This window comes from Rutidosis leptorrhynchoides, chromosome 3 (assembly GCF_046630445.1).
Source record: "Rutidosis leptorrhynchoides isolate AG116_Rl617_1_P2 chromosome 3, CSIRO_AGI_Rlap_v1, whole genome shotgun sequence".
NCBI lineage: Eukaryota > Viridiplantae > Streptophyta > Magnoliopsida > Asterales > Asteraceae > Rutidosis > Rutidosis leptorrhynchoides.
The window spans coordinates 496,078,197-496,092,798 of NC_092335.1; the positions used below are offsets into that span (position 1 = coordinate 496,078,197).

The 14,602-nt window shown below is 30.1% G+C and overlaps 1 protein-coding gene across 1 annotated transcript; it reads left to right on the forward strand.

The window, feature by feature from the left end:
- The first annotated feature begins 7,534 nt into the window (after nucleotides 1–7,534).
- Nucleotides 7,535–10,349, forward strand: LOC139898218 (probable serine/threonine-protein kinase PBL11). The gene is made up of 5 exons (XM_071880945.1): nucleotides 7,535–8,688; nucleotides 8,794–8,926; nucleotides 9,111–9,247; nucleotides 9,337–9,502; nucleotides 9,790–10,349. Exons 1-5 carry the CDS (start codon nucleotides 7,732–7,734, stop codon nucleotides 10,116–10,118), a joined length of 1,722 nt encoding a protein of 573 aa, XP_071737046.1. The 5' UTR covers nucleotides 7,535–7,731; the 3' UTR covers nucleotides 10,119–10,349.
- Nucleotides 10,350–14,602: the final 4,253 nt, after the last annotated feature.

Genomic DNA, 14,602 nt, shown 5'->3' on the forward strand with positions numbered 1-14,602 from the left:
GAGGTTTAGTTGATATTGGGCCGGAAGAGATATTGGAGTATTAGATTGTTATTCGACCTCTGGTTCTAATATAGTTATGATATACAACGACGATGAAGATAGTGATTAAGTAACGAAAATGATGATTTCATGGTTACAAGATAAAATGATGGTGATTCGTGATGAACGATTATGATGATGGAGATGGAAATCAAAGATGATAATGAATTACATAAAATCATGAAGATTCGGAAGTTAACGATTTAATGATAACCACGATGGTGATGGTGATAAATGGTTAGGTTATGTACTATGAATGATGAGTGATGATAGAGATCGAGCAAATGATGATAATAATGAATCACGTTGATGATGAAACGTGAGAGTTGATGATGAGGATGATGGATATGTAATGATGATAGAGATGATTATGGTCGATGATGATTATGGGGTTATTTGATGATGTTATCATGTAAAATGATGATAGTTATGATAACATGATGTTAAATAAGGATGAGTGTTGATAGTTAAATGAATAAAAGAATGATGATGATGAATATGTTATGAAGAAGAGGAATGAGAAACGGCTATATACGGGTTATATATATATGTATCTAGTATTAAAACATAAAAGCATTGGTAGAGGAGTGGTTAGGGGGTGGTGTCGGGTAGCGAGAGGTCGCGGGTTCGAGTCTTGGCGATGACATTTTGTTTAAAAGCATTTTCTTTTGGAGGTAGTACTATTATCACAATTATTATTATTATTATTATTATTATTATTATTATTATTATTATTATTATTATTATTATTATTATTATTATTATTATTATTATTATTATTATTAGTATTATTATTATTATTAGTATTACTATTATTATTATTATTATTATTATTATTATTATTATTATTATTATTATTATTATTATTACAAATATTATTATCATTGTTGTTATCTTTATCATTAATATTAAAAGTATTATTATATAGTTATTGAAATCTCTAGTAAAACTATCATTCTTATCATTTTTTTATTATTAAAATTAACATTATTATTCATATTATTATTATTATTATTATATTTATTAATATTATTATTATCATTATTAGTATCATGATTATTAAGTATTATACATACTAGTGTTATTATGAAAAAGATAGTAATTGATATGTTTTGATGCTAAAGGATATAAGTATAATATTAGTATTAGTATCACTTTCTATAATTATTAGTATTAATATTGACGTAAGTATTATTATTAATAATATCACTTTCATTAAAATGATTATCATTAACGAGTATTGTTATTATTAAAAATTAATATAATCATTACTAAAAAGTATCATTGCTTTGAATATATATATATATATATATATATATATATATATATATATATATATATATATATATATATATATATATATATATATATATATATATATATATATATATATATATATATATATATTTATGAAAACTGTTATTAATACTATCAATATTATTATTAAGAAAATTATTATTTTTATCATTATACTTATTCTAGTATTACTATAATTATATTATGTAAACAAAAGATTTTTTAGATAAAAAGATATATAATACAAAACTTAACTATATTAATATTGTTAATTATTTAAACATGTAAAATAATATATATAAACTATTAATATGAAAATTTTATCATTAATAAGTTATAAATATAAACTTGTTCAATTACGATTATATATTTTAATATATATACAAATGATATAGGTTTGTGAATCCGAGGCCAACCCTGCATTGTTCAATATAGTCATATGTATTTTTACTACAATATACATTAGGTGAGTTTCATTTGCTCCCTTTTTAAATGCTTTTGCAATATATATTTTTGGGACTGAGAATACATGCGCTGCTTTTATAAATGTTTTACGAAATAGACACAAGTACTTAAAATTACATTCTATGGTTGGATTATTAAACCGAATATCGCCCTTCAAGTCTGGTAACCTAAGAATTTAGGGATATGGCCACTGATTGAAGCGAATCCTAAAGATAGATCTATGGACCTTGATAAGTCCCATTCGGGGTACGAATGCTTTAGTACTTCGAGATTATTATACAGACGAGAGGTTCTGTTTTGAGGATATTCTATGCATTAAGTTAACGTCGGTTACCAGGTGTTCATTCCATATGAATGATATTTTTGTCTCTATACATGGAACGTATATTTATGAGAACTGAAAATGGAATATCTTGTGGTCTATTAAAATGATGGAAATGATTATTTATGTTAAACTAATGAACTCACCAACATTTTGGTTGACACTTAAAAGCATGTTTATTCTCAGGTACGAAAGAAATCTTCCGCTGTGCATATGCTCATTTTAGAGACATTACTTGGAGTCATTCATGATATATTTCAAAAGACGTTGCATTCGAGTCGTCGAGTTCATCAAGATTATTATCAAGTCATTTATAGTTTAGATATATTATGAAATGGTATGCATGCCGTCAACTTTCGATGTAATGAAAGATTGTCTTTTCAAAAACGAATGTAATGTTTGTAAAATGTATCATATAGAGGTCAAGTACCTCGCGATGTAACCAAATGTAAGGTATTCGTCCGGATGGATTAGGACGGGTCCTTTCATTCGCGAGGTCGCGGGTTCGAGTCCCGTCGGGGGCAATTTTTTTTGGAGAAGGGTATACACTTTATTTTTATTTCAATTATTATTATTATTATTATTATTATTATTATTATTATTATTATCATTATTATTATTGTGATTATATTTATTATTATTATTGTTGTTAATATTATTATTGTTATTATTAGTTATTATTAATACTACTAGTATTATAATTATTAAAAGTATTATAATATGTATTGTTAACATAGTTATAAGCATTATAACTATTATTATTATTATTATTATTATTATTATTATTATTATTATTATTATTATTATTATTATTATTAAATATTTTTATTGTTAATATTATGTTAATATTAATAGTATGATTATTATCCTTATAATTTTTAGTTATTATTAATTGGTACCATTAAGTATTATTAGTATTATTTTCATAAATATTAGTATCGGTATTACTTTATAAATATTAGAATTATTATTATTATTACTATTATTATTATAATTATTAACATAAGTGTTATTAATATGATTATCATCTTGTTATCACTAAAACTATATTATTATTAGTATATCATTTTCACTACTAGTATCGTTATTATTATTATTACTATTAATATTACCATAATTATTATTATTATCTGTATTGTTATATTTAATACTATCATTGCCATCAAATACGACTTTTATTATTATTATTATTATTACTATTTTACCAGATAAGTATGTTGTATATAAAAATATACCTAGAAGTAATATTACATATATGTATGTATTAGACATATTAACAGTTTTTATATAAATATTTATATATAGCAAATTAGGTAGCTTTAATATAATACTAATCAAACATATATATTAATATGACTATATAAATACTAATCAAATTAAATAAGTACACAAACTATATATATATATATATATATATATATATATATATATATATATATATATATATATATATATATATATATATATATATATATATATATATATATATATATATATATATATATATATATATATAATATAATGAAAAGATATATGATATGAATTTGTTCAATTACGAGTATATGTTTTAATATATATACGAATGATATAGGTTCGTGAATCCAAGGCCAACCCTACACTTGTTCAATGACGTCATATGTATTTTTACTACAAAATACAGTATAGTGAGTTTCATTACTCCATTTTTAAATGCTTTTACAATATATTTTTAGGACTGAGAATACATGCGCAACTTTTATAAATGTTTGACGAAATAGACACAAGTACTTAAAAACATTCTACGAATGAGTAATGAGTACACCGGATATCACCCCTTTTAGTCTGGTAATCTGAGAATTTGGGAACCGAGCCTCAAATTGACGCGAATCCTAAAGATAGATATATGGGCACTAACAAGCCCCAGTCAGAGAATTTGAACTGCTTTAGTACTTCGAAATAGGTATACAACCGCTAGCTTTAAAAGATATGATCTGTTTGTGAGGTGTACACAACCATCATATTTAAAAGAGTGGCATGTTTGTATGCTTTTTGCATGACCGTGCGGAATGCCGGTATGCGGGGGATATTCTAGATGCATTTTGTTAAGGTCGATTATCAGGTGTTTGTAGTTCGTATGAATGACTTTTATCTCTATGCATTTCGCGTGACGCGAATCCTAAAGATAGATCTATGGGCACTAACAAGCCCCAGTCAGAGAATTTGAACTGCTTTAGTACTTCGAAATAGGTATACAACCGCTAGCTTTAAAAGATATGATCTGTTTGTGAGGTGTACACAACCATCATATTTAAAATAGTGGCATGTTTGTATGCTTTTTGCATGACCGTGCGGAATGCCGGTATGCGAGGGATATTCTAGATGTATTTTGTTAAGGTCGATTACCAGGTGTTTGTAGTTCGTATGAATGAATTTTATCTCTATGCATTGCGAAATGCCTGATATGAGATTATGTTTATGAAAGATATTAAAAATCGTGAGGCAACCTACGGGGGAGAAAAGGATACGAACCTACTCTGCTAAGCATTATGAAATATGGTTTTTGTACACGAGATAGGTGTACTGTATTTAAATCTTGTGGTCTATTAAAATGATGAATTTTATTGTTTACGATAAACCTATGAACTCACCAACCTTTTGGTTGACACTTGAAAACATGTTTATTCTCAGGTATGAAAGAAATCTTCCGTTTTGCATTTGCTCATTTTAGAGATATTACTTGGAATCATTCATGGCATATTTCAAAAGACGTTGCATTCGAGTCATTGAGTTCGTCAAGAATATTATTAAGTCAATTATAGTTGGATATATTATGAAATGATATGCATGCCGTCAACTTTCGATGTAAAGAAAGTTTGTCTTTTAAAAACGAATGCAATGTTTGTAAAATGTATCATATAGAGGTCAAATACTTCGCGATGTAATCATATGTTATTGTATTCGTCCTTATGGATTAGGACAAGTCGTTTCAATTGGCTCTCTGAATCACGCAAGGTTGTTCATCAGTCTTGCGCCAATTGGCGTATAGCATTGCTGCAGATATGTTTGACAAATACTTACGAGAGAAGCAGGTGCACGATCGACTAAGAAATGATCTCGCGGAATATATCTCACACCTTCCGCCAAACTTTCAAACCATGAAAGAATTTTTGTTTATGTGATTGTTATTTGTAGCACTCGTAATTTTTATGTTTAAGAGCTTTAATTTATGGAATTCTTATGAATTTTAATTTATTTAATATATATAGTTTGTAATCTAACAAGTTTGGGAGCCGCACATTACGGCGGTCACTGCTCCGTCGCATACGAAAGTTTAGAGTGGTCAACCGCGTGTTGTGACTGTCACCCATCTGCTGTTTACGGAAAAATAATTACTGCGTAGTATCTAACTATATATTGTTTAATAAAAATATATTAAAGTTGATGAGCTTAATGAAAATCTAAATTACGAAGTAAACACCTGTCACCCAAGTCTAGACTTGGGTGACGTAATGACTATGTTTTTTTTAACTAGTAATAATTGGGGAGATGTTTACAGAACTAGAAATTTTGTAATGGTTTTTACAAATCTAGTAAAACCGGTGTTTGAAACACCGGGTTGCAACTTTTCACCCCAAACCGGTGTTTCAAACGCCGGTTTGGGTGAACTTTTTTCGGATTGTCTCACGATCAGATGCTTTTATGCCACCCGTTTCCACCTGTGTCGTTGGATGCTTGACCAAATGACAAAAAGTACCCAAACCGGCGTTTGAAACACCGATTTGGGGTGAAAAGTTGCAACCCGGTGTTTCAAACACCGGTTTTACTAGATTTGTAAAAACCATTTCAAAATTTCTAGTTCTGTAAACATGTCCCCAATTATTACTATTTCTCAACAAAATTCAATAGTATGTTATAGTATAATGAATAATAACAAGTTAAGGAGCCCGCGCTTCGCAGCGGAACTCCAAAGCAAACCCTAATGGAAAACCAAGTGTTTGAAAAAAAAATAATGTGTATGAAAGGTGGCTCAAACCATTTAGCGTTATTTAAAAGGCATCCGTTTTGTGAGTAGTTAATTGCGTTGTGTTGGTAAAATTATTTCGAGTTCAACGGTATTGTTGGAAAAATTTAACTCGCGACGTTGGGGGGTTATTTTAAAAAAGTGGATGTTGGTAATATAATAATGTTGGGAATAGTGAATTCATAGTTTCGGTGACCGATTTGTATTATGAACAAAGTTGGAGCTTATTTTGAAAAAATGAATTTTAGTAATAAAATAATGTTAGAAATAGTAAAATTATACTTTCGAATATATTTATAATTATAATGGTTGAAGATGGTCAAATAAAAGAAAAGAAATCCAATTAAAAAATACTCCAACCTACTTACATTTGACATTCAAATTTCAAATCCATAACATACCTTCGAAAGTAAAATTTTCATTTCTCTTTTAAAGAAAAAATACAGAATACATATACAGATTTACCCTCCAAGTATCGGCAAAAAAGGGCAACGTAAAGCTACGGTGTTATGTTGGTTTTATAGATTATATTTTTTAAAGAATGAAGCAACCGATCGATTTCCCCCTTTAAGTTAGACCGTTGAAAACATTTAGGTTGAAAGGTTAGGTTACAATTGATCTGAGATGAAGTCATCGCCATTAATTACTCAAGCCCTAGGTAACTTCAGCTACCGGACTGATAGCCGCCATTGGTGATGGTGGTTTACAAAAATGAGTATCACTGTTATTAATCATAATCCAGGTTGAGTTTTTAAGTTGGATAGAGTTATATATTTTATTACATAATCCATTAATTATTGTTTTAACAAGTCTTTTATGCGGTATGAATAATCGTGTAGATTTTACAAGTTTAATTGGTGAGGGTTTATTAAGAATAATATGGGTATGAAGAAAGTGAGTTGGTAGTGGGATAATTTAAGGTTGTTGACGGTGAGGATAATGAGATCTGAGTGGTGTAATGTAATGGAAAAATTGAAGGGTCGTAGTAATAGAAACTTCGTAAGTAACAAATGAAAACCACAAGGACCATCCACATTAAATAAATAAGTACATGGACCATATTAGAAATCTAACAAACAACAAAGACCACCTGTCTACTTTTTTTTTCCTAAGAAACTTATATTACCTTTCTTGTGGATTTTGCATCAGTTGACTTTTTTATATGTATGTGCCTCCAACTCATTCTGAAAAGACTTTTTCTTTGCCAGCAGAATAGCAAATCTGAAATATACCCCTTGACCAGCAACTCTCAAGCAATTGAAGAGTAGCTCGTTAAATTTAGCCAATGATGTTACCTGAAAATACGAAGCATGTGGATACAAACTCCTCAATCATACTGCCTGATCAAACCTGTCAACGTTTCACACTTGCTGAGATTCTATCAGCAACCAACAACTTCGATGAGGAACTAGTTATTGGGCGAGGAGGTTTCGGTAATGTCTATAAATGTGCCCACAAAATTGGTTTAGTAGACCAAGTTGCGTTAAAACGCTTGCAAACTACATCTAACCAAGGAGCTCGTGAATTTGAGGCTGAAATTGAAATACTTTCTAAGCTGCGACATGGTAATCTTGTGTCACTTATCGGTTATTGAAGTGAAGGAAACGAGATGATTCTAGCCTATGAGTTTATGCCCAATGGGAACCTTCAAGATCACCTCCATAAATTAGGTACAGATCTATCCTGGTTACAAAGATTAAGAATATGTATAGGTGCAGCTCGTGGGTTAGATTACCTTCACACTGGTCCATCAACTCAACACGGTGTCATACATCGTGATGTTAAGACTTCTAATATTTTGTTGGATGCAAATTTTGCTGCTAAAATTTCAGACTTTGGGTTGGCCAAAATTGGACCAATAAACCAAACACAAACCTTTGTGAGCACCATAGTCAAAGGGACATTTGGATATATGGATCCATCTTATTTCTTCAGTGGAAAACTGACACGAAAATCAGATGTTTATGCCTTTGGGGTTGTACTATTTGAGGTCTTGTCTGGTAAGCAAGCGGTAGATCCAAGCATTGATGAAGAGCAATGGAGTTTAGCAGTATGGGCTGAAGACCAAATTAAAGATGGAAAACTCAACAAGATTATCGACCCTAGATTGATCGGGCAAATCTCAAAAAAATCGTTGAAGGAGTTTGCAAGCATAGCAGGCCAATGCTTGCATAATCATCCAAATCAACGCCCTACAATGGCAGAAATTGTGTTTAAGCTCGATTCCATTCTATTGCATGAAAGAAACACCACTAATTCTGTTGGCGATGAAGTCAGTTTCATCAACCGGATAAGAAATATCTTCACAGACAAGGCTGAATTGATGACGGTTGCGGAAGGAGGAAGCAAAAATGAAATTTGTGCCGAGAATGTTCAAAAATCTGACGATCAAAGTCCAAGAGTTTTTAAATACACTGAATTGGTAAGTGCTACAAATAATTTCACACACAAGCTAACTGAGACCACTTATGAAGGTTGGATGGATGAAAATACATATGCCCCAACTAAATATGGTGTTGGTTTGACAATGAATGTTAGGAAGAAGCATATTCATGGAACATCACAGGTAATTTGGATAGTTACATGTGTTTGACCTTGAAATTGTATTACATTTTCCATCTATTCTTGCAAATTATTAAGATTATATCTTACAAATTATTATGGTTTGCAGCTGCTTATAAAACCTAATGAATTCAATCATCCTAACCTTGTAAAATTTGTGGGATATTGCTTGGACGAACAAGAAATTTATCTTGTTTATGAGCTCAAAGGAGCGCGAAGTTTAGATGGACTTCTATTCAGACGTAAGGTTATCTATTGTATGCAACCTTGAAGATTTCTTCACACCATTGTACTAATAAATAAATTCAGTTCAATTTAATGAACTAATATGACTATGCTTTTTTAAATTGTACTCGGTTACCGTTCACAATTAGCCTAGCTTTGAGTTGCAGAGAATTAATGTATATATGTGTTGTGCCTATGCAGAACAAGATGAATCATCACTTTCTTGGGATGCACGACTGAAAATAGCTGCGGGAGCGGCTCAAGGTTTGTGTTTCTTACATCAAAGGAACCAACCAGCATATGTTCAGTTTAAAACCTCTCATATATTGGTGGACTCGGTAAAACTAATTTACCTTGTTACATACTTCCATTTTTTCATCTGAAGCATAATATCAATTTATGTTCCCTTCATTACAAGTTTTTTCAGGAAAATAATGCTAGACTGTCTGATTATGAAGTAGAAAATTCATTTGATACTATTGGCTTACACGATCTTGGTAGATATACGACATTGTATACGGCACCTGAGCGGTTTCTTTACCAAAGACTCATGCTTGATGGTTATTCCACACAGTCTCATTTGGTAAAAAATGGTACGTTTTGCTATAAAACTGGATCATTTTAGGTCCAACAACATGTCCTAAAATCAATTGCTGGAGGTTCCTAAGTCCTTATACATTTATATGCATAGATTTGTTTCTTTTATTTTCCGATGGGGGACTATGATTTGGCACCCATTAACTGATTATCTCCAACACATCCAATTCATTAGATGGTACTATTAGGCATGGAGACATACATATATGCACTTGTTTCATATTCATGTGTTGCCAATGCCAATGGGCTTTTGCATGTCACTAATGAAGAACAACTTCTGCAGTATTTGTAAAGAATAGCGAGATATATTCTTTTGGAGTAGTACTGCTGGAAATACTAACCGGGCTGGAGGCATTTGATGTGAGAAGACCCTACAAAAAATGGAATTTGGTGGAATGGGCTATTCCGTTGCTATTAGATGTAAAGAAATTGAGGATGATAATGGACCCACAGATTCTAGGTAACAATCATCCTCCAAAGGGAGCATTGAAGTTGGCCGTACTCATTTCATACTGTCTACAACACGATCAAGAAAATCGCCCATCTATGGAAGAAATCTCGCAGGTCTTGCATAAGCTCCATCTTGAAGAAACCAAGACGGTTGACTCCTAAATACTAGAGATTATATTTCTTCATGTGTTAGGAATATAAAAAACAAAGCAATAATGGGTGTGTGAGATCACATCCCTTTTTAGGTATATTGATTTTAAGGGTAAAATGGTCAATTAATGTAAAATGGTGTAGATGGATCAATAATGGGTGTGTGAGGATCACCTTTTTTTTGTTGTTTGAAATGTCCCGTTCATATCGATTATAAACGTTTCATATTAATTGGTTTCGTTGCGAGGTTTTGACCTCTATATGAGACGTTTTTCAAAGACTGTATTCGTTTTTAAAACAAACTGTAACTTTTATTTTGTCGATAAAGGTTTTAATAGACATAACATGGATTATCAAGTAATGATAATCTAAAATACACTTTTATACACAACCATTACATAATGGCTTACAATAATATTATACATCAATTTATTTTCCGAATGCAGTTTTTAAACATTATCATTTAAGCATGTTGACTCCATTTCTTGTCTTTAATTAGTATGCAACAGCGGAAGCTCTTAATAATCACATGAGAATAAACATGCTTTAAACGTCAACAAAAATGTTGGTGAGTTATAGGTTTAATCTACATATTTATCAAATAGTAATAATAGACCACAAGATTTCATTTTTCATAACATCCATCTCATATCAGGCATTTCGCAAACTGCATAGAGATAAAAATCATTCATATGGTGAACACCTAGTAACCGACGTTAACACAAATGCATCTAGAATATCCCCATCATTCCGGGACTCTCATCGGACATGATAACTAGAAGTACTAAAGCATCCGTAACCCGGATGGGGTTTGTTAGGCCCAATAGATCTATCTTTAGGATTCGCGTCAATTGGTGGCAATTATAATAAACACCAATTCTTAGGCTACCAAACTAAAAAGGGTGATATCCGGTAATAATAATTCAACCATATAATGTAGTTTCGCGTACTTGTGTCTATTTTGTAAAACATTTATAAAAGTGCATGTATTCTCATCCCAAAAATATTAGCTTTTAAAAATGGGACTATAACTCACTTTCACAAACTCTTAACTCGTCGAGAGTTAGACTTGGCCACTGGTCGATTCACGAACCTATAACAAATATATAAATATATATCAAAGTATGATCGAAATATATTCACAACATATTTTATTACGTTTTAACGATTTAAATTTGTTAAGTTAACAGTCCAACGTTAGTAGTCCACAATTAGTTGTCCACAGTTAGTAGTACAGAAATAAATCAATATATATTATCTCGAATCAATCCACGACCCAGTGTATACAAGTCTCAGACTCGATCACAACTCAAAGTATATATATTATTTTGGAATCAACCTCAACACTGTATAGCTAACTCGAGCATTACCGCATATAGAGTGTCTATGGTTATTCCAAATAATATATATAGATGACGTCGATATGATATGTCAAAACATTGTATACGTGTCTATGGTCTATCAAGATTACATAATATATGTTAAAATACATGTATAATATAATATAAGTTAGTTAAATTATGGTTAGTATAGATTTGTTACAAATTTCACGTAGCTAAAACAAGCAAAATTATCCAATTTTGTTTTACCCATAACTTCTTCGTTTTAAATCCGTTTTGAGTGAATCAAAGTGCTATGGTTTCATATCGAACATGAGTTTATGAAACTAAACAGAAAAAGTGATGGTTTATAGTCGGAGTTACAGGTTACACGTCATTTTTGTAAGAGGTAGTTATTTCAGTCGAAAGAACGACGTCTAGATGACCATTTTGAAAAACATACTTCCACTTTGAGTTTAAACATGATTTTTGGATATAGTTTCATGTTCATAAGAAAAATCATTTTCCCAGAAGAACAACTTTTAAATCAAAGTTTATCATAGTTTTTAATTATCTAACCCAAAACAGCCCCCGGTTTTACTACAACGGCGTATGTCCGGTTTTACGGTGTTCTTCGTGTTTCCGGGTTTTAAATCATTAAGTTAGCATATCATATAGATATAGAACATGTGTTTAGTTGATTTTAAAAGTTAAGTTAGAAGGATTAACTTTGTTTGCGAACAAGTTTAGAATTAACTAAACTATGTTCTAGTGATTACAAGTTTAAATCTTCGAATAAGATAGTTATATATATAGGAATCGAACAAGGTTATGAACACCATTACTACCTCAAGTATAGTAGGTAATCCTACTGGAAATGATGAAAAATAACTTGAGCTTCAAAGGATCTTTAATGGCTTGGAAGTTCTTGAAGTAGAATCATGACACGGAAACAAGTTCAAGTAAGATTACTACTTGAATTAAGATATTTTTAGTTATAGAAATCGAATTAAAGTTTGAATATGAATATTATGTTGTATTAGAAAGATAACCTACTGTAAATAACAAAGGTTTATTGATCTTAGATGATTACTTGGAATGGATTTGAAAGCTTGGAAATAATCTTGCTAATTTGAAAGTATTCTTGATTTTATGAAACTAGAACTTATAGAATTTATGAAGAACACTTAGAACTTGAAGATAAAACTTGAGAGAGATCAATTAGATGAAGAAAATTAAAGAATGAAGGTGTTTGTATGTGTTTTAGGTCATGGTATATGAATTAGATATAAAGGATGTGTAAGTTTGTTTTCTTGTAAATAATATATGAATGATTAATAATATTTTTGTAATCTTGCTAAATAATTCATATTAGATTACAAAGAATGGTTCCCACATGTTTAGTGACTCATTAAGGTTGCTAAGAGCTGATCATTGAAGTGTATATACCAATAGTATATACATCTAAAAGCTGTGTATTGTACTAGTACGAATACGGGTGCATACGAGTAGAATTGTTGATGAAAATGAACGAATATGTAATTGTAAGCATTTTTGTTAAGTAGAAGTACTTTGATATGTGTCATGAAGTCTTTCAAAAGTGTATTAGTACATATTAATACATTACATGTATATGCATTTTAACTGTGTCGTTAAGTCATCGTTAGCCGTTACATGTAAGTGTTGTTTTGAAACCTATAAGTTAACGATCTTGTTATATGTAATTAGTCCATTGTTATTATACTTAAATGAGATGTTAAATTGTTATGTTAACATGATAACATGGTGTATGAATATATCTTAATATCATATATATATATATATATATGTTAAAATACTATTACAACGATAATCGTTACATATATATATTGTTTCGAAATCCTTAAGTTAGTAGTCTCATCTTACTTGTGTAGTTCATTGTTATTACACTTAATGATATAATTAATTATCATTTTATCATTTTAAACATAGTGTGATCATATCTTAATACAATACATATGTATTTATTTTAATTAAAATGTTGTTATAACGATAATCGTTATATATATATCGTTTCGAGTTTCTTTAATTCAGTAGTTTCATTTTATGCATATAACTATTTGTTAATATATTTTGTGAGATACTCCCTTATCAAAATATCATGTTATATATATATATATATATATATATATATATATATATATATATATATATATATATATATATATATATATATATATATATATATATATCGTCATGTTGTTTTTACAAGTTTTAACGTTCGTGAATCGTCGGACAACTGAGTGGTCACTTGTCTACATGAAACTCATTTCAATTAATCAAGTCTTAACAAGTTTGATTGCTTAATATGTTGAAAACATTTAATCATGCAAATATAGTTCTCATTTAATAGATAATCATGGAAAAGTTCGGGTCACTACATTGTTGCTTTGTTTGTTTAATTTTTTTTTACAAACATTAATTTTATGTGAAAATATAAATATTAAAAAAAAGATACTTTATAATGAATGTTATTATTTTGACCGGAAAACGCTCGAAGAGACGTCATGTATAACTTTCATGGTGATAAATGTTATTCTTCGTGCGTCATGTGTGAAATCTACTTATAAAATTAACTAGCAAAATACATAACAATTATCACACAGAGTCGGCCAATTAAACCTGATTGTATAGTAACTAAAGTAAATAGACCAGTCTGTTCCACATAGAGCAGACTTTAAAAACTAATAATTTTTTTTAATTTTTTTTTTGGCTAAATAACGAATACTATTAAAATAGATACCTTCATCGAAAAATGAAGGACACGAACTGAAACATACAAAATAAACCGAAAATACTCGATACAAGTAAACGTCACAAAACGACGTTGACTTCAACCGAACCTAACTAGTGCCGAAATTGCATGAACAAAGCGAACAAAAGCAAGAGCTAAACTACAAACTAATGAGAACATAAGATTGTCAAAACACACAATCTAAGACGAAACAAAGCAAATTAAGAACAACAAGCAAGCACCTACAAACGAACGACAATAATCAACTTAGGAAGGTCCTTTCTTATTCCTTTCATCCGGGTGATTTGTAATACCATCCACCTTGTCAATGTGCACACCTTTACCTTGTCGAGACTTGAAATTAAATGAAGTTACATTAGATGAACCACTTCCAACACGAGAGC